This window comes from Leptonychotes weddellii, chromosome 4 (assembly GCF_054177405.1).
Source record: "Leptonychotes weddellii isolate Sample4059 chromosome 4, ASM5417740v2, whole genome shotgun sequence".
NCBI lineage: Eukaryota > Metazoa > Chordata > Mammalia > Carnivora > Phocidae > Leptonychotes > Leptonychotes weddellii.
This window is the reverse complement of record NC_138372.1, coordinates 93,872,954-93,893,964: the sequence shown is the minus strand read 5'-3', so window position 1 is coordinate 93,893,964 and position 21,011 is coordinate 93,872,954. Positions and strand designations below refer to the sequence as shown.

At 49.8% G+C, this 21,011-nt stretch overlaps 1 protein-coding gene across 6 annotated transcripts; it reads left to right on the top strand.

Annotated features, from left to right (window-relative positions):
• The first annotated feature begins 233 nt into the window (after positions 1-233).
• ITGA10 (integrin subunit alpha 10) lies at positions 234-16,154 on the top strand. 6 transcript variants are annotated; one of them, XM_081815839.1, is made up of 30 exons: positions 234-870; positions 2,469-2,580; positions 2,780-2,889; positions 3,087-3,178; positions 3,403-3,517; positions 4,259-4,386; positions 4,548-4,696; positions 5,381-5,531; positions 5,721-5,886; positions 5,997-6,070; positions 6,311-6,455; positions 6,642-6,790; positions 7,016-7,159; positions 7,306-7,506; positions 8,003-8,133; positions 8,694-8,860; positions 8,953-9,095; positions 9,525-9,638; positions 9,837-9,922; positions 10,079-10,220; positions 10,402-10,494; positions 10,632-10,708; positions 10,816-10,905; positions 11,331-11,409; positions 11,577-11,690; positions 11,951-12,031; positions 12,172-12,285; positions 13,726-13,821; positions 14,103-14,216; positions 14,514-16,154. In XM_081815839.1, the coding sequence occupies exons 1-30, from the start codon at positions 819-821 to the stop codon at positions 14,568-14,570; spliced, it is 3,486 nt and encodes a 1,161-aa protein (XP_081671965.1). In that variant the 5' UTR covers positions 234-818; the 3' UTR covers positions 14,571-16,154. The 6 variants fall into 6 exon arrangements, 4 of the variants coding, with proteins under 4 accessions (XP_081671965.1, XP_006730200.3, XP_081671966.1 ...); XM_006730137.3 differs by having other exon boundaries at positions 7,303-7,506; XM_081815840.1 differs by lacking the exon at positions 10,402-10,494 and having other exon boundaries at positions 7,303-7,506.
• The last annotated feature ends 4,857 nt before the right edge of the window (positions 16,155-21,011 follow it).

The window sequence follows — 21,011 nt, the reverse complement described above, 5'->3', positions numbered from 1 at the left end:
CATCTGAGGTCTCTAATTCCTGGTACTGTGGTTTGGGTTTTCCATGGGATTAGGCACTAGCGTCATCACCCGCAGACTTTTATTGAACACCTACACTCTGCAGGGCATAATACTAAGAGGTAGAGATACAAAAAGCTAAGAAGCTCTATGGTCCCGACTTTAGAAGTTTATAGCCTAGTTAAGAAGAGGGGGTCTAATATTACAGTAATTATGCTGGTTCCACAACCCACACCCCATACCAGTTCATAGTTTCTAGTCCCTCCAAAAGCTATAATGCCACAAGGCAACATAGGCTGAGTCACAGACAGAACTAAGTGAAGTGCGACTGGCAAGGTTTGGTTTGTGGGCTGGCTGTGTTCACATGTTGGGACTCCCCTGGGTGGGAGGGGAATTGATATCACTGTCACCAGCTCTTTCATTTTCCATATCCCAGGGTGAGATAAATAAGGTTAAGAAGTAAAAAGTCTCTGTCTCCCATGTCTACCATCTATTCCAAACCTGAGGAAAGCATGAACTGCCTGGCAACAACAAAGGATAGAAAAAAAGGAAGAGAAAGAAACTGCAGAAGTCAAGACTTGGGTTCTTTGGATATTGAGATGATGCCTCCAGGGGGCAGCACCAGGGCAGAGAAATAGGCTAAGATCGCTCAGTCCTCCTTTCCTTGGTCTGGGGCTGCCCGGAGTTCCCACCATCACTCCTCCCATTTTATTTTTAGCTGCCAGTGGGAGGGGGCAGGATGGGAGGGAAAGTAAAGAAAACAGAAAAGGAGAGGGACAGAGGCACAGAGAACTTCTCACACGGACAGAGAACAAGCAGGCATGAAGCTTGCCCTCATCCCTCACCTGCTCTTGCCCATCATGTTCCTGACAGGTGAGGGGGGTTAACTTCTTGGTTCCTGGTGGGGAAGGAAGGTGTATGGGTTGTTTGGCACCGAGACCTTTAGGGTTAAAATCTTCGGAGTTAGGGTGAGAAGTTAACACTGATTCTGCGTGTCATGTGTGTATGTGTGTGTTTGTGTGTGTGTGCATGTTTTCATTCTTATGCCCACACATACGAGGGCTTCGGGATTGAGACGGGCAGGACCTTGGGTCAGAGTTGTGTCCCATTATCTAAAATCTTTATCCTAAGCCCTGGAGGAGTGAGTGGATCAAAAAGAAATATGACGTGACCTTCCACGTGGCTAGTCTGATTCCTCTTATTCTCCTCCCAACTTCCTTCTACCCTTGGGGGTCTCTGGAACCCGAGGCATACCTGACTGTGTGGTGAGAACTCAGTTTATCTAACCAATGAGCTCCAGTTGCTGGTCATACAGCCCTGCCAGTTTCCTGGATGCAAAAAGGCTCACATAGAAAACACCTTTCTGAGAAGGAACGTGGTTTGAGACAGAGCTTATAGCCATTGGTGGCGGGGGTGGTGGGGGTGGCCTGAGAGGGGGTTGCTTGAAAGGAGAGAGCAAGACAGGGAAGAACCATGGGAGGGACCAGAGGCTTGGAATTTTTCCTCACCAGTGCCCTGTAATCTTTGCTTCCTAAAATACCAGCTCTGATTTCTTAACATTTTTTAAATTTAATTTTATTTTTAAGTAAATTCTGTGCCCAACATGGGGCTTGAACTCATGACCCTGAGGTCAAGAATAGCATGCTCTCCTGACTGAGCCAGCCAGGTACCCCATACCAGCTCTGATTTTAAAGGGCTTGCGGTTGGTGGTGGGGGGGGTGAGACTCAGCCAGGACAAGAGTAGGGGGTGTCTTTAGAGCGGGCTGAAAGTTAAGGAAGAAAGGCAGGTAAGCAGGGGGCAGTTGGGAGGGTGGATGAGTTAGAAAAGAAGTGGGTTGTGGGAAACCTTGGGGTGATGGTACCCTTGGTAAGGATGGTTGGCAAACCATGTGTGTGGGCAGGCAAGTGGCCCCACCCAGTTAATTACCACTGAGGTTTTCAGGGCTGGAATCATGCAGGGACTTAGACAGTGGAGAAAAAGATTGAGAGTGTGACCGTGACACTGGGAGTCATGAAGAGACAGAAAGAGGAGAGACCAGGCAGTACTCACTAGCCTCTTGTCCTCCCTGAGGTCCTGCGTTTGGGGAGAATCTGGAAGGGACAGTTGTTCTGGGCTGCAGAAGGGCCCTCTCCCTCTTTGAGTCTTGCAGCTTCTGGGGGAGTATGTGTAGGAGGAATGATGTGGACAAGAGGAACCTGACCCTTCCAGACATGTCTGTGAATGAGATTGCAGGGGTGGGAATGGAAATGCAGCTGTGTACCAGCATGGCAGAGGGCCACAGGTTAGGTAGCTGGACTGAAACACAGGAAGAAGACCATCCTTGCTTGGAGCTCTGAGTACATGGGTAAGAAACAGGGAGATAGACTGAGATCAAAATGTTCCCTTCGTGCTTCCTCTCTGGTTGTACCTCTCTGGGCATTCATTAGCCTCTCTGACCGCTTCCTCCTATCCTTATGACCCTGCCCCCCAGGTCTGTGCTTCCCCTTTAATCTGGATGTGCATCGCCCACGCCTATTCCCAGGGCCACCCGAGGCTGAATTTGGATATAGTGTCTTACAACATGTCGGGGGTGGACGTCGATGGTGAGGAGGAAACCAGAGGGCCATGGGATTGGGACTGTGGTGGAGCTCTTAAAAGGGAGGCAAGGCAGATGGGAATCTAAGTGACTCTGGTCTTTTGGAAGTGGCTGGGATACGGGACTTGCTACCCCCAGGCATTTTCCCTCTGGCCTATCTCAAAGGTCATGTTCACACAATGCTTATATTCATGTCCTTCTCCCAGGATGCTGGTGGGTGCCCCCTGGGATGGGCCTTCAGGTGACAGAAGAGGGGACGTTTATCGCTGCCCTGTAGGGGGTTCCCACAGTGCTCCATGTGCCAAAGGCCACTTGGGTAAGAAGATGCCTCACTCTTCCACTCCTAACCCCTAACCTGATATGCTAGTAGCCACCTCACCTTCACTCCCATATCCTACATACTCCCTTGTCTTTGACTTGATCCTGATCTCATCCTCTTTCCAAATCACCCTAAATTCAAGAAGCTCATGTGTGACCCCATGATCTCATTCTCTCCCACCCCCTTCCAACCAGGTGACTATCCACTGGGAAATTCATCTCATCCTGCTGTGAATATGCACCTGGGAATGTCTCTACTAGAGACAGACAATGATGGGGGATTCATGGTGAGCTAAGGAAAGGGTGGTGACGGGATCTCTGACGGATTTTGGCAGAGAAAAGAGCAGTATGGTAAAGGAAACTGGTCTATGTGAAGGGGTCAAGGTCAAGAAGTTTAAAACCCTAGAAAGCAAAGAGGGGAATCCCAGGTTTCAGTGCCTCTTGGACTAGGGGCAAGTGTTGAGAGTGCACTCCCAAGCCCTGGGGTAATACTTCTCCTGCCCCTCCCTAGGCTTGTGCCCCTCTCTGGTCTCGTGCTTGTGGCTCATCTGTCTTCAGTTCTGGGATATGTGCCCGTGTAGATGCTTCATTCCGGCCCCAGGGAAGCCTGGCACCCACCGCACAACGTGAGCCAGAAGAAGGGCCTGAGGACTCAGTCCCCAGAACTGGGTGCAGGGTGGGAAAAAGATGGGGCAACAGGGTATGATGCTGGACAGGGGGCCTGCATACCTTTCCTCATTGTTACCGAAAGTGCCTGCAAAAGTTCCATGTTTTCTAACAGATTAGAATTCAGACTCTTTGCCAGGGCATCAAGACTGCATGAACTATTCTAACCAACTTCAAAAACTCAACTCTCACTCTACCCCTCCATGCACTGTGCCTTGGCCATGGCCTTTCCCTCCCCATTCTCCTCTTTGTCATCTATTTTTATACCTCCTTGTCCTTTTATTTAAAGCGTTCTCCATGCAAATGTCTTTTCTTATATTCTCCTCTCCTCAAACATCTTCCATTGCCTCCTCCTTTGATTCCCTACTATCAGAACTGACCCTCTGTTGTCCTACAGCAGAGTGGTGCTCTGTTTCTCCCTAGCACTCAGTTCCTCCTCCTCCTCCTCTCTTCTTCTCCTTCTTCTTCCTCTTCTTCTCCCTCTTCTCCTCCTTCTTCTTGTAAATTATATGCATGCCCATCTCCTCTTTTACTCATTTCTACATTGACCCAGGGCCGGGCATACTACCTTCCTTGCATGTTCAGAAGGGCCTAAAACGTGTTTGGATGGAATGTACCCTCCTGTGACCTCTTCCCTTGTTGTCCCCATGTCCAATATCCTTCTACCCCTCTGTTCCTCATCAGCATCCCCCTCCTCCTAGGCTGTCCCACCTACATGGATGTTGTCATTGTCTTGGATGGCTCCAATAGCATCTACCCGTGGTCTGAAGTTCAGACTTTCCTACGAAGACTGGTAGGGAGATTGTTTATTGACCCAGAGCAGATACAGGTAAGAGAAGGCAATATGGCTGGGCTTGTAGGGGGAGAGATGGCAGGGAGAGAGTGGTGATGAGGTGAATGTAGGTCATGTCTTCAGTAGTATCCCTGCCCTCACATACTGTCTTCTCCCTCAGTACATGCATTCCATGTGAGCGCACGCTTTGTTCTCAGGTGGGACTGGTACAGTATGGGGAGAGCCCTGTGCATGAGTGGTCCCTGGGAGATTTCCAAACAAAGGAAGAAGTGGTGAGGGCAGCGAGGAACCTGAGTCGGCGAGAGGGACGAGAAACAAAGACTGCCCAAGCAATCCTGGTGGCCTGGTGAGGCATTGGGAAGGGGAGCCTGGGAGGCCAGAGTGAGGAGGGCCTAGAAGGGTTAGGGAGGGTCTGGAGTACAGTGCGTCCACCCCAAGATGTCTGGCATGCTTTCCTTTGTGTGCACACTGGTGGTTGGGGAAGGCTAAGCTGGCTGTCTTTGCACATCTCATCACATTCTCATCACATTCTTCAAAGTGTCTATGTCTGTCTTTCCACGTTTCTGATTGATTTATCTCTGTAGACAGAACGCTCTCTATCCCTGCACTCTCACTTCGATCTTGGCCTTCAGGTTCTTCACCACTCATGTCCTAGCCCGCTTGCCAAACGTGATTCAGAACTCATCTCTGGGACGACTCCCCTGTCCCGCCCCCCTCCTTGATTTTACACTTCTCTGAATATGTGTCTTTTCCCCAGTGCAATATTTGCTGAATGAATCTACGAGCGAATGGATTTTATACTTATTTGCCTGGAGGATATGCTGCTCTATATGTTCTATGTCATTCAAACATTTTAGCCCTTACTGTGTGCAGTCTCCGTGCCAGCCACTGTCAGGGAAATGGAGTAAAAGGGGAGATGCCTGACCTTGGTGAACTGTGACAGTGGGGTGTGTGTGTGTGTGTGTGTGTGTGTGTGTGTGTGTATCTGCATACTCGTGATCACACCTCACTCCTTTCTCTCTCTTCTCAGCACAGAAGGATTCAGTCTGTCCCATGGGGGCCGACCAGAGGCTGCCAGGCTGCTGGTGGTTGTCACTGACGGAGAGTCACACGATGGGGAGGAGCTTCCTGCAGCACTCAAGGCCTGTGAGGCTGGAAGAGTGACCCGCTATGGGATCGCGGTGAGAATCTCCTCTGGGTCTGGCGGGATGGAGGGGGGATGGTGACATTGAGGACTGGGAACTTGAAGAGAATGGGCATTAACCACTTCCCAAAGATCGGCCGTATTGCCCTTCCTTCACTTTAGTTGGCCTGCTCTAACATCCCACTCCGCATAGCTAACTGACCCCACCTGGGTCTCCTGACCCCAGGTCCTTGGCCACTACCTCCGGAGGCAGCGAGACCCCACCTCTTTCCTGCGGGAAATCAGGATGATTGCCAGTGATCCAGATGAGAGATTCTTCTTCAATGTCACAGATGAAGCTGCGCTGACTGACATTGTGGATGCACTAGGAGACCGGATCTTTGGCCTTGAGGGTAATGACTACCCTGAAGAAATGGAGGACAGAAAAGGGGGGTTCAGGGTGTAGGTGGGGTTCTGTGGTGAGCTCTTCCCTGATTCTGCTTTGATATTTTATCGTGCTCAGGGTCCCATGGAGAAAATGAAAGCTCTTTTGGGCTGGAAATGTCTCAGATTGGTTTCTCTACTCATCGGCTAAAGGTTGGACAGACTCTGACCCCTCTGTGACCCCCCTCAACATCTGACTCCTCCCAACCTGAGACTCAGGCAACTTCAACCCAGGGCTCTTCTAGATTCCTCCTTTAACCAGTGTCCATGCTGACCTTCCCATGCCTTTCCAACTGACCCCAGCATACTCTTAGTGACCTTCTCACTCCTGGGGTTTTTACTCCTCATTTCCTGTTGTCTTTTCAAGTGACCCCATCTGTTTCTGCCAAACAGGATGGGATTCTCTTTGGAATGGTGGGGGCCTATGACTGGGGGGGCTCCGTGTTATGGCTTGAAGAAGGTCACCACCTTTTCCCCCCACGGACAGCCTTGGAAGATGAGTTCCCCCCTGCTTTGCAGAACCACGCAGCCTACTTGGGTGAGTTGCAGAGGGTTGCAGGGGATGATGGGGTGAGGAGGAAATGTTTCACCAGTGGAGGGTGTGAGAGCAGTTTCTCACTGATCTGCTACTTTCCTTGGGACCTGCTCCTGTGCCTTTAGGGAACCCTCTTACTCTGACCCCATCTTTTTTCCCTTTCACCCCTGATTCCCTGCCCATTTCTAGGTTACTCTGTTTCCTCCATGCTTTTGTGGGGTGGACGCCGCCTCTTTCTCTCAGGGGCTCCTCGGTTTAGACATAGAGGAAAGGTCATCGCCTTCCAGCTTAAGGAAGATGGGACTGTGAGGGTTGCCCAGAGCCTCCAGGGGGAGCAGGTAGGGCATGCAAGGGAGGGTGGGACCTTGGATCCTGAGGGGACTTCAGGCTGTGGGGGAGGAAGGGGAAGAGCCAAGAGTGGAGCCTGAAAAGTCTTTGCTGAATTCTGGCTGGCAGAGTCCGTCAGGGGTGTGAGGATCAGACTGGCAGGCTGGCGGGTACTTCTCACTTGTCCACAATCACCTTGTCTTTTCTCTGGGGTCCCACTCCCCACCACTCCCCAGATTGGCTCCTACTTTGGCAGTGAGCTCTGCCCGTTGGATACGGATGGGGACGGAATAACGGATGTCTTACTTGTGGCTGCCCCCATGTTCCTGGGGCCCCAGAACAAGGAGACGGGGCGGGTTTATGTGTATCTGGTGGGTCAGGTGAGACTCGCTGGCTCCCCTTGAACTTGTCTGTGGGGGGTGGAGGGAAGAAGGAAGGGAAGGCGCATCCATTCACCCATTCACGGGCTGGCTGAGAGGTTGGGACTGCCGGCTCAGCGTCTTCTGTCTTCTCCCTCCACCAGCAGTCCTTGCTGACACTCCAGGGAACACTTCAGCCGGAACCCCCCCAGGATGCTCGGTTTGGCTTTGCCATGGGTGCCCTTCCTGATCTGAACCAAGATGGTTTTGCTGATGTGGTCGTGGGGGCACCCCTGGAGGATGGGCACCACGGAGCACTGTACCTGTATCATGGCACCCGGAGCGGGCTCAGGCCCCGGCCCGCCCAGGTCAGGAGTGTCCGGATAAAGCAGGGGCATGGGTGGGAGGAAGGGGAAGGGGGGTGTGCTCCTTTTTCGTCATTGTTTCCCTGACCTGGAGACCTAAACTGGACAAGTGCTCTTTTATCAGTAGTCAAAAAGGTGAGGTGGTAGGGTAAGATGCGGGTTGTTGTACTAGGGATTCCTAGACACAGGCTAGTTTCTTTTATTCCTTCTTATTCTCTCCCTCTTTTTAAAGATTTTATTTATTTGAGACAGAGAGTGCACAAGCCAGGGGGAGAGGCAGAGGGAGAAGCAGACTCCCCCCCTGAGCAGGGAGCCCGGTGTGGGGCTCGATCCCAGGACCCTGGGATCAGGACCTGAGCCGAAGGCAGATGCTTAACGACTGAGCCACCCAGGCGCCCCCTTTCTTATTCTCTTACTCCTTATTGTGAGTGTACCGGGTGGGCGGCCTGGGCCACCAGGTGGGAGAGTCCCAGCTCAGTCTCCCCTCTCTTCCGCTCAGAGGATTGCTGCCGTCTCCATGCCACAGGCCCTCAGCTACTTTGGCCGGAGTGTGGACGGCCGGCTGGATCTGGATGGAGATGACCTGGTAGATGTGGCTGTGGGTGCCCAGGGGGCAGCCGTCCTGCTCAGGTGAGCCGCGCCAGCTCAGAAGGCGGTGGGCAGTCACAGGGCTTGGGAGTCACAGACTTAGATTTGGATTTCTTTCTTTCTTTCTTTCTTTTTTTTTTTTAAAGATTTTTATTTATTTGAAAGAGAGAGCACAAGCCGGGGGAGGGGCAGAGGGAGAGAGAGGAGCAGGCTCCTGCTGGGATCATGACCTGAGCTGAAGGCAGACGCTTAACCAACTGAGCCGCCCAGGCGTCCCTAGATTTGGATTTCTTGACCAACTTGCTCTGTTCCTCCATTTCCTAGTTTTTAAAAATGGGAATAATCATAGTGCCTGCCTCAGAGGCTTGTTGTGAGATTCAATGCCACAATCGGGTAAAGATCTTGACGCAGTGCCTAGCACATGGCAAGTACTTCTTCAATGTCAGCTATTATCTTTCTGCCAGAAGGTTCCGGAGAGAGTGACACGCATACATTTAGCCCCTCGTTCTTGCCTTTGACCTCTGGGAGGCCAACGCTGGGGACTGCCTTTTTCAAAGGGCTGTCCTCTTACTGCTAGAATTTCTTTCCCACCCTGCTCCCAGCTCCCGGCCCATTGTCCACCTGGCCCCCTCACTGGAGGTGACCCCGCCAGCCATCAGTGTGGTTCAGAGGGACTGCAGCCGGCGAGGCCAGGAGGCAGCCTGCCTATCTGCCGCCCTTTGCTTCCAAGTGACCTCGCGCACGCCTGGCCGCTGGGATCGTCGATTCTGTGAGTGACCGGAGCAGCCTAAGCAACTCTCAACCCCGCCGGCCTCTGTCTCTGGACCGCCCTTCACCCTCGCTCCTGCCTGCCCCGTCCAGATTTGCGGTTTACAGCATCCCTGGATGAGTGGACGGCGGGGGCACGTGCTGCGTTTGATGGCTCTGGCCAGAGGCTGTCCCCTCGGAGGCTCCGGCTCAGCGCCGGGAATGTCACTTGTGAGGCGCTACACTTCCATGTGCTGGTGAGGAGGAGCAGTAAGTGCTTTGCATCAGGGCCTGGGAGCGAGGGGAAGGCGGATTGGAGGACGAACTCCCGCTGGATTGGCAAAAAAGCCGAAGCTGAAGGTGGGAAAGCCAGGAAGGTCAGCATCTGGGGGCAGGCTGATCTGGGTTTGAAGCCCAGCTCCGCCGTTTGCCGCTTGTCAACTCTGACAAGTCACACAACCTGCATGCCTCAGGTTCCTTGCCTAAAAGGAGGAGATACTAATAATAGCTACATCATGGGAGTTGTGTTAGAATTCAATGTAATGGTATTGATAAAACCTTAGGACAGTACCCAGCACATAGAAGGTGCTCGGCACATGATCACTATAATCTTCCCATTCTGCCAGGGGCCTGGGCTGTACCCCTAACCCAGGCTCCCCATGATCCTTGACTCTGGTTTTCCTCAGGATACCTCAGATTACCTCCGGCCCCTGGCCTTGACTGTGACCTTTGCATTGGACAACACCACAAAGCCAGGCCCTGTGCTGGATGAAGGCTCACCTACCTCCATACAAAAGCTGGTCAGCGGTGCCAAGCCCTGCCCTGCCCCTAGGTCTCAACACTGTCCTCAGTGAATTCGAGAGACATGGAGGGTGGACACCTGATATCACAGCGAAATCTGACCTGGGCATCCACTCTTCTCTTTTCACTTTTCCCCTAATTCCATCCCTTTCTCCTTGCCTTCCTATCGGGCCCTCAGCCCCTTCTTTCCCCTCTAGGTCCCCTTCTCAAAGGATTGTGGCCCTGACAATGAATGTGTTACAGACCTGGTGCTTCGAGCTAATATGGACATCAAAGGCTCCAGGTGGGACAGACATGAACTGGCCAAACCAGGGTGACCTGAGACCAACTGGAAGGAACTTGAAGGGAGCTGGAGGGTTGTTTCTTGCCCAGGAAAGCAGAAGTGATGCTTCTGGGAGCTTTTTCAATTCCTGGGCTCTCCCTTCTCCGCCACTCCTAGGAAGGACCCGTTCGTGGTTCGAGGAGGTCGGCAGAAAGTGTTGGTGTCAGCAACTCTGGAGAACAGGAAGGAAAATGCCTACAACACTAGCCTGAGTCTCAGCTTCTCTAGAAACCTCCACCTGGCCAGTTTCACGCCTCAGGTGCCTGGGGGGCGGGGTGGGGGTGGAGGTTTGGGAGGAGTCAGGGCAGGAGGAGGAAGAAGATTGGGGCATTGGCCTCGGCTGTGAAGGGCTCTAGAGAAAGGCTCAGTGTTTCGAGGCTGCGGGCAGGAGAGCACTTGCAGCTTCAGCTCCAGCCCCCACCCCCTTCCTCTGCTCTCAGAGGGACAGCCCAGTGAAGGTGGAATGCACCGCCCCTTCGCCTCATGTCCGGCTCTGCAGTGTGGGGCACCCTGTCTTTCAGACCGGAGCCCAGGTGAGTGGGGGCCCAGAATGAGAAAGCAGCTTTGAGAGAGCAGGGACTGGAAACTGCGGGGCCTGGGAGTTTAGGGAAGGAGGTACACAACAGCTCCTGAAGAGGAAGATTCCCCATATAACCCCATATGACCCCAGGTGACCTTCCTGCTGGAGTTTGAGTTTAGCTGCTCTTCGCTCCTGAGCCAGGTCCTTGTGAGGCTGACTGCCACCAGGTGAGAACAAAGGGAACATCCCCCCCAGGCCTCTCCCATTGGGTCTTGTCGGGGAAGGGTTGTCTAAGAGGGGGCTGGGACGTGAGCCTCTCCCCCTGACCCTACAGCAATAGCCTGGAGAGAAATGGGACCCTTCAAGATAACACAGCCCAGACCTCAGCCTACATTCAATATGAGCCCCACCTCCTATTCTCCAGGTATGGCTCACCTCCCCGCTAGGACCCCGTTCTGACCCCAGACTCATACTCTATGTTTCCTCCCTTTCCTTCCACGTGTTTCCCCCAAACCCTTGGGGCTGCTCCATCTTTTTGCCCTCAATCCCACTCAAGTTGAACCTTTTAAGCATCTTCCTTTCCTAGGTATAGGTATACCTATGCGTCCTAGGTATAGGGCTTTGCTGTAGGCCTTGGGGATTGAAGTTGGGGTGACGGGTATGGGATGTGACTGTAAAGTTTGTATCAAGTCTACGTCATGTCCCATTTCGATCTTCTTTATGTGTCCCCATCTCTTTATCCATGTGCTGGCTCTGCCTTCCCTGAATCCATGTCTGTGTGCTGATCATGTGCCCCTGTGTCTGTGTCATGGCTGTGACCATGTACTTCCTGACTTGGTGTCCACGCAGTGAGTCCACTCTGCACCGCTATGAGGTCCACCCATACGGGACCCTCCCAGTGGGTCCCGAATTCAAAACCACTCTTAGGGTGAGAAGCTGGAGGGTCCTTGGTATGAGCAGGGGGAGGGGGAGGAGTCCTGGGCAAAGGAGGGGACGAGTCTCTCTTAGATGTCCAGGGCCATCTAGGGTGAAGGGGAACAGATGAGGAAGGATCTTCTGTCTCCCACTTCTTCCCATTTCCAATCCTGCTCTTAGGTTCAGAACCTTGGCTGCTATGTGGTCAGTGGCCTCATCATCTCGGCCCTCCTTCCAGCTGTAGCCCATGGGGGCAATTACTTCCTGTCATTGTCTCAAGTTATCACTGACAATGTGAGTCTGGGCTAAGGGCATAGGGAACCCTGCCACCTCGATCTGGTGAACTTACCCAGCCCCCTATCTGCTGGGTCACTGCTCTCAGGGCTCCTCCCTCTGGGAGACCTTTCTTTTACACATGTGGCTTCTTTGGGGAGAAAGAAAGGGATTGCGCAGGGAAGAACCACAGAGCATGCATGGATAGTATGCTCCTGCTCAGCCTGGAGTGGGTGACCTCTCACCATCAAGAGGGTTGCTCAAGTTGCATCTTCCTCTAGGCAAGCTGCGCAGTAGAGAACCTGACCGAGCCCCCAAGGCGCCCTGTGCACCCAGAGGAGTTTCAGCACACATACAGACTGGTATGAGTCGCAAGAAGGTGAAGGAGATATCCAGAGTGGGAACGCAGCAGGGAGCAGTAGATTTTGGAGCCTTGGGGCAGGAGTGGGGAGTAGGCAATTTTTCCACCCCAAGATCCTGATCTGTCTCTCTCTTCTGGCAGAACGGGAGTAACACTCGGTGTCAGGTTGTGAGGTGTCATCTTGGGCGACTGGCAAAGGGGACCGAGGTCTCTGTTGGACTACTGAGGCTGCTTCACAATGAATTTTTCCGGAGGGTAAATCTTTTCTTCTACTCTCCTCCTCTGCTCCTACCTGGAACTTTGGCATAGTCTTTGGAATAGACTCAGGTTCAAGTTCCAGATTTGCCTCCTACGAGCTGTTGGACCTTGAGCAAGTAATTTAATCTCTCTCTGATTCTTTCTCTCTATCTCTAAAGTGGGGAAGATAATACCTACTTCATGGGGTTGTAAAGAATAAATGAATAACGAGATGGATTCCTTGTATTTTCCTCTGTTTATCATCCCTTGGTGCTATATCAATAATCAACATTTAGGGGCGCCTGGGTGGCTCAGATGGTTAAGCGTCTGCCTTTGGCTCAGGTCATGATCCCAGGGTCCTGGGATCAAGTCCCGCATCGGGCTTCCTGCTAGGCAGGGAGCCTGCTTCTCCCTCTGCCTCTCTCTCTCTCTCTCTCTCTCTGACTCTCATGAATAAATAAATAAAATATTTTAAAAAATCAACATTTATAGCATACCTAAATTCAGCCAATTAATAATCTATCAAGTGCCTACTATAGAAAAGGACCTGTATTAGGTAGACACTGAGGAGAATATCCCCAACACTCAGCACCATGCCTAACTCATTATAGTGACTCAATACATTTCTCTTAAATGAATGAATAAATAGTCGATATTGTACGCATGATAGATATTGGAGGGTAATGGGAGGCAAGATTGTATAGCTGAAAGGTGTGTTGTAGGTTATGAAAGTTCTCCAAAGCTAGGGAGGTGAAACTGAACTCAATGCAATGGGCAGTCAGGAGTCAGTGTGAGTTTCTGAGCAGGGAAACGACATCTTAATTATAACGACTATAACAGTGACTAGGGGCAATTTACTTTGAATAGCACAAGCTCCCTGGGATGTAGGCATATTTTATGGGAAGTTTAAGTCTGAGACACCATCCTTCTCTAAGTCTGGTTCTCTCTGTATCTCTCCTCGGTATCCTTTTTTCATTCATTCATTTATTTTTTCAATAAAGCCTTATTAAGAAACCAGTGTGTACTTGGCACTGTGCTAGGCACTAGGCCCTAGAGACACATATGTTTATAAGACACAGCTCTTGACCTCAAGGATCTTCTAGTCCAGCGGTGAAAGACAGAGAAGTAAACAGAATATTATGACCTAATCCAGGGTGGTGGGGGTTAGGAGGAAACACTTCCCTAATTCCCAGAAGGGATGATGTCTAAACTTCAACCTGAAGGAGGGGTAGGGGTTAGCCAAAGAACGGGAGTTAAATAATACTGGGTAGAGCAAACCGCACACGTGAAGGGCCAGAGGCTTTCCCTCTGTTACCCTTCTGCTCTTTCTCCTTTGATCTCCAACCTTTTCTTCTGGTCTGGAAGATGCTGGAAGTTGTGCCTACCAGCCTCATCTTTGCTGTTGGGGTTCTAAGACCACACCACCTGATGATGGCTCATTTTCAATGTCTTCCACAGGCCAAATTCAAGTCTCTGACAGTGGTCAGCACCTTTGAGCTGGGAGCTAAGGAGGGCAGTGTCCTACAGCTGACAGAAGCCTCTCGTTGGAGTGAGGTGGGACCGAAGCCTGGGTTTGGGAGCCACAGAAAGAGTGAGGGTGGGAATGGGGCAAGGGCACCTGGGGGCTTTTTTAGAACAGAGGCATCCTCACTAGCAGGCAGCTGGGGAGTCAGAAGTGATAAATCAGGATGCTGGGCTCCCACTGCCTTTATTCCTGCCTCGGTTGCTTTCTTTTTATTCTTCTATTTTGAGGCTTCTATTTCACCCCTATAATGTGAGGTGAGGCTAGCTGGGAGAAAGGGTGCAAGTACCGAACAGCTGTCCTCCCCATACAGAGCCTGCTGGAGGTGATTCAGACCCGCCCTGTCCTCATCTCCCTGTGGATCCTCATTGGCAGTGTCCTGGGAGGGCTGCTCCTACTTGCTCTCCTTGTCTTCTGTCTTTGGAAGGTAAGCACTGCTTTGGTGGGAAGTATGGGCCATGATGCCCATGAGTTGAGGGCTCCTTGAGTATAGCAGGGAGAACTGGATTTGTGCTGGGCGGCTAAGTAGGCTGTGGGTGTCCTGCCCGGATCTCTTTCACTATACTCTACAAATGTTGGTTGAATTAAACTAAGCCAAATAAAATAAACTAGAATCTCATTTTTGGAAGCAGAACAAAAGTGAAGATTTCAGACATATCTGAGGGCTGTTGGCAAGGTCCCCAGGCAGGACATTTGGTGATGACTCTTATCTCTTCCTCTACAGCTTGGCTTCTTTGCCCGAAAGAAAATCCCCGAGGAAGAAAAAAGAGAAGAGAAATAGGAGCAATGAATGTATAATAAAGCCCTAGAAAGTCCTCTTGGCAGCTTCTCCAAAAGACTTGCGTAAGAGCCATGGTCTGGGGGCTCAGATGGACAAGAAAAGCCTCTGGACTGTCTTCCCAGACTTGCAGACTGACTTGAGTTTTGAGTCTTGAGCATGCTGCTGGCAAGAGATGAGGCCTTACCTCAGATGAGAAGGGCTGGCGCCCAAACCAGAAACACTCTCCCCCTGTGCTTCCCTCCTCATGATCCTGCTGCCACAGCCAACACTGGGGCCTTGGTTGGGCGCCCCCTTTTTCCTTCTCCCCAGGAATCAAGACTTTTTTGCCTAGGTTCCCTGACTCCTCTTAGATTCCCCCGACATCCTCCCTCAAATTTGGAAAGGATGAGGGCGATCTTCCTCCATTCCCTGCCTCTCACCTTCCTGCCTGCTCCCCACTCCACAGAAGGGAGCTGACGTTGGCTTCGAAAAGTAAAGTCAACATCTGCTTCTTTCCTGTGGAGTCCAGTGATTCAGAGAGCCGGATGGGGAGAGTCAACAGGAAACAAGGAGGGAGGAAGAAAAGCCACAAGAGACATTCTGTACAATTCCAAGGAACAGAGAAGCCTTTAGACGGGCAACTGCCATCCCCCTGAAACCTGAGACTTCGTGGTACACTAGCCCGCCCTCAGGTGCCTGGGAAACCGAGCTGCTCCAGGCCTCCCGGGCCTGGGTTTCCCAGCTCAGCGCCTTCCCTGGGAGCGAAGCCAGGGTCGGGTGCCTGATGCTCCGGAGCCAGGGGCCCCCAGGTGGCTAGAGCTGGGATAGCAGAGAAGAGTCCCGGTGGTTCGGTCCCGACCAGTGGAGAGAGTTGGATACCCTGGGCGGTGTTTTCTCCTCTCTCGGGCCTCACACACTCATGAGCCCTCCTTGGGGCTACCTTATAGAAACTAGAGAGAAGGGAGATGATTTCTTCTTGACGGTGGGAAACCCTTTCACCGGCTTTGGGAAGCAGCAGCTCCGTGGGGTCTAAACTAGTCAAGTCTGCATTGACGAAGAAGCCAAAGTGGGTGGCAGGAGGTCTCTGGGGAGCAAGCCCTTACTTGCTTAGCATTGGTTGTGTGGCACAAAGAGCTCCTAGGAAAGTGTTTCTGGGGCAACTGCAGTCATTCCTGGTAGGGTGGAATCAGTTTGCCAGCCCTTGCCTGATATTTACTGGAAAGTTCCAATTTCTATCTCTGGGTCACCTCACCACCTCTCCTCCCATTTTGTGGTCCTGGCCAGTAGTAGAGCGAATTACCTTCTCACCAATGACTGGGTAATTTATATTTCTTTGTAATCAAGACTTTGGATACCAAAGTCTGTTATTGGTCTCCAAGGTGTGGCTCTGACAGCCATTTGGAGAATCCGCACCTGTTTCACGCTGAGAAGAGAGGAGACCTGACCGGGCAGTTGACCAGCAGCCACAGAACTTGTTCTTGAGGCCTGACCACAATGTTTATCTTGACATGTCTCTGGTCTTCTGCACAGAACGTTGTCTCTGTTTCCTAGCAGGGTGGATAGGATATCAGATGGTCAGAACAAATAAAGTTCAGTGTCAAATGACTTCTGGCTCTCTTTGAGTTCCCTAGGATATGGATAGCTCAGGCACGGTGAGAGGGAGATTCTTGGACCACCTGAGACCTATACAGTTGAGTTCCTGGAAGGCAAAGTTATAAGCTATTCGAAATGTTTTCCGTGACTCTCCCATGGAGACGTCTTCTAGCCTCCTGCAATCCTCACCTACTTAAGTGACTACAGAGTATAAATCGTGTAGGTTTGGGAAGCACATAGGCCTGGATTGAAACCCCAGGTCTGCCATTTATTAGCTGTGTGGCCTTGGGCCAGTCATAACTACGCTGAGGTTCAGATAACAGTAAGAGGCTGTGTGGTACAGTGGTTAAGAATGAAGACAGACTTGGGTTTAAATCTCAGCTATACCACTTTTTACCTTGGGCAGATTTAATTTCTTTAAGTCTTGGCTTTCTTGTCTTTAAACTTACTAGGGTTGTGAGGACCAATGAGATAATTCAAGTAAGGTGATACTCAATAAAAGTTAACTATTGTTATAAAAATATTTTGTTATAAAATAATCAATCTTCCTGTATATCATGAGGATTAAGTCAGAAGGTATATCAAAGCACCAAGTGGTGCTCCTAATCTGGTGACCCACCTCCCCTTTACACAGGCCCTAAAGATTTGTTTCCCCTACGTGCTATTGTCTCCTGCCACTAAATCTTATCCCACGCCTCATCCCCTTTGAAATAAGCCCTCATGCCCACTAAGGCAATAATTAGAAGGTTCTAATGGTAGAAATCAAGTCTATTTGATTTTTTTTAGACATCCAGTGTTTTTCTACTACCCTCAAGGAACAAGTGCACTTAAGCAACAGCCTTAGAAATAAGACCATGTCTCTCTCTCTCTGTTGCCTAACTCCAAAAATGGTGGCCGGTCCGGCCAATAGGCCAGGACAACCATTCTGTGGCAAACTGATGAGTTATTTGTGGCAGAAGGAGTCCATGGTGACCCTCAGTGCACTTCATATAAGCTATCGCTCGATCAACCTTTATGGAGCGTACTCTTTCTGATGTGGTGATGTGGACAGATCTCCCCTCTTTATTCCCGGTCAGCACTGAAAGGGAGATGGATTTCTTTGAGGACCGGCTCATTTAATTCCTTATCTGTGTGATTAAAAGAGCATTTTAAATATTTTTCCCCACCTAGAGATCCCTCTCTTCTCTCTCCTTCAGCTCCAGAGTGGGACTTTCTAACCCAACCTATTCTTCACTTGGGCCTCTTCCTTTGAAGCAGAGGCAGTTTGAGAAGCCACTGTGGAAACAACGGGCTCTCCTCAGACACAGGAGTGTCCCTTCCTTTCTTCTCATTGTTGCTTCTTCCTTCCCTCCTTCATCTTTCATTCATTCGCTCATCAGACATTAAGCACCTAACATGTGCCAGGCAATGAGAACAATATAAAATACAACTCCTACCATCAAAGAGCCCGGTCTCGTAGGAAAAACAAACCCGGAAATAAATAATGGCAGAGGTGGTTGGTGTACAACCTAGCAGTAAGGATTCGAAGCGTGTCACGCACAAGGGACCCACTTTTTAAAGCAGGGGTGGCAGGGTTGTAAGGGAAATCTTTACAGAAAAAAAAGTGCCTTGAGGGGCCAGCAAGTGTGAGAGGAGGCATTCCAGAGAGGATTAATCACCAGTGGGGAAGGGAACTGTAGTGGATTAGAACAGCCTGAGCATTGGGCTGTTTGTGGACGTGGTGAGAGATGAGGCTGGAGAAGGCCGGGTGCTGCTCCTGCTGAGCCTTGTAACCACGTGAAGAACTCAGCTTTAGCAAGTAGGCTTTGGCTTTCGTAGGCCTTTTGAGTGATGGCTCTGGCCACGGGGAAGACAAGATGTTGAGGGATCATTGAGCATGATGGTCAAGAAATAAATTTTTTTTTTTTTTTTAAGTAGGCTCCATGCCCAACATGGGGCCTGAACTCACAACCCTGAGATCAAGAGTCACATGCTTCACTTACTGAGTCAGCCAGGTGCCCCAAGAAAGAATTCTTTAGACATTGTATGGTACAACTGAGTAAGTTTTGGTAAGTAGCACAGGGACAGGACCCGTGGGCACAAAGAGCTGCACTTTTGCTGTATGCAGCTGGTGGTTATATGCTTAGTGCTCAAGGGGGAGAGGACGTGCCGGGAGGATCAGATCATAAGTATTGACTTCAAATTTCTACTCGTAAAACTACCTTTGCAAGATTTCTCTGGTGATTATCATTCAGTTCCATATTAACTATCAGTGAAATTTACAGGCAGTGATGAGACCCTTTAAGAATGTAGCAACCAGCACGCATTTGATCCATACTGAAACTATGCAGGCCATAGGTGAGCCTTTGGGGCTAAAGGTGAACATGTTTCTGCTTCTGTCCCTCATCATTTCCCCCTGACCATTCTTCGGTTCTTAAATATTTAAGGTTGTTGAAAGGCAAAGGGCTCATCTTCTGTAACTTCTTCAAGCTGACAGGGGTCGTAGAGATGTCCCTACCTATGGACCGAAATTGGCCACCGTCTGTCCCTACAAGTAACTATTACAGAAGGCCACTGCTGTAGAGTACAGAGGGTACATTGGGGTGAATTTATTTTGAGTAGTAAGGCTCATCTATTGGCTGGGCAAAGGAGTCGGGAACTGCTTGCATGTATCTCAACAATAGGAGAGAACAAAGCAAAAGAGACAACATATTAGGATTCATATTATAATAAAAATAAAAAGTGTGATAAAGAAGACCCTTTAGGGTGGACCACAGTCCACCTCCTGACCAGGAATTTAACCAATCATTAAGGCCTTTAAGACAATGCAGGGTCTTTAAGAGCACTGACTCGGTTATTTATATCAGTAAGTACTCCTGTTATATTTTTGTTATAATCTGGAATATAGACACAACCTTCTACTTTAATAATGGCACATGTTGCTCCTTGTGCTGCTGTTAAGACATCTAATGCCATTCTATTTTGTAGAAATGTTTTACACATTTGAGTCACTTTAGTGTTTAATAATGTAATGCTATTTGGAGAGTCATTTAAGGCCTTAATTGTGTACTTATCGAGGGCCTCCAGGTGCCATATGACATCTTTTTCTAAAGCTACTGATGGAAGAAAAATAGATGTCAGATGGTCATACCCATGGAACACGGATCTTGTCCATCATTGTTTTAGATACGGAAGATTAGCTGGACTGGTGCTAGTCTGAGCGCTATGGCCGTGAATCTAGGCATAACCTATAGTACATCTCCCGGTCCAGCCTGGTGGAAGCCATGGCCACAGATTTGGCCCACATAACCATTGTGTTCCATTAGGTGCTAGCCATCTGACATCTGGTCACCTTGACTAGTCAGTAGCAAGTCAATGGGTTGCCTGTAAAATAATGGTGAAGTCACAGGCTTCTGGTGGTGGGGAGGGGAGGGGAGGAGAGCCATCCTATTTGGCAAATACTATTGGACCATGAATCAAGTATGGTTTTTCTGTTCCCAGCATAAAAGGGCCTTTTGGCTTAGTTGCCCTATTGTGGGAGTAAGCCATATATATCCATCCCATACTTGATATAATCTTTCCTGGGTGTCTTGATAGGAAGGACTACATACTCAGGGAATTTGTTGTCATGAGCCTATCTGTGGGTTGGCATATTCAGTTAAAATTTTGATAGTTTAAAGGGTGCCTGGGTGGCTCAGTCGGTTAAGCATCTGCCTTGGGTTCAGGTCATGATCTTGGGGTCCTGGGATCGAGCCCCGCCTTGGGAGTCTGCTTCTCCCTCTTGCTCTCGCTCTCGCTCTCTCTCAACTAAATAAATTAAAAATCTTAAAATTTTTTTTGATAGTTTGAGGATAAGAGAAAGGCTTCTTATGGCCTGGAGAGTCCCATGTAACATTTACCATAGGCAAAGAAACATTCTCTTTAGTAGTAGAAATATCCCTATATGTGCTGGTATTGGAGTGACTTCATGTTGGATTTGGTTAAAGGTGGCCACTGCATGCTTGCCTTAGGCCTCTACTTGTAATTTTACATCTATAGAGGTGGCTCCCAGGACATATATGACTGAGGAATAAAACCATTTAGAAGCCTTCTTTGCCTGATGTCTAGCCTTACAATATCCTAATTATGAGGAATCACTAGCAAGTGAGAGATGACTTGTCTTGGGAGATAAGGGCATCCCCAAGTGCATTCTCCAATCCAATTATAGGGAAAGTGGGGCCATCCATTATCTCCACAAGTTTATAGTTAATCCCATGGAGTGGGGTACGCTTTGACTTTTAAGGAGTGATTTGTTATTCCAGCTACATAGAATAGATCAAGGTGACAGCTGAGTTACACAACTGTTAGGGAGTCCATCCCATTGTCCAGGTGTTTAAATAATCATATGTCCATGGGGTCCCTTCTATTATCCCCACAGAGTAATAAGCAGGAAGACTGTCTATACATGAACTATTATGGCAATCTCTCTGAAGTTTACCTCAAGTTGTCTAGCTTAGGCAAACAACAAATATTTAAAGATTTTTTTATTTATTTATTTGAGAGAGAGAGAATGAGAGAGCACATGAGAGGGGGGAGGGTCAGAGGGAGAAGCAGGCTCCCCGCTAAGCAGGGAGCCCGATGCGGGACTCGATCCCGGGACTCCGGGATCATGACCTGAGCCGAAGGCAGTCGCTTAACCAACTGAGCCACCCAGGCGCCCCAACAACAAATATTTAAAGACATTTAATCAAAACTACAATCTAACATCCAAAAGGATACATTATTGAAACACAATCTTTCTCTCTAAATTCACCCTTATTTCCATAGATAGCCAAATCAAGACTAATTTGGTTGTAAAACCAGTCCAGTTTTAACAAACTTGGCCTCAGTATTTACATAAGCTCAGCAAGA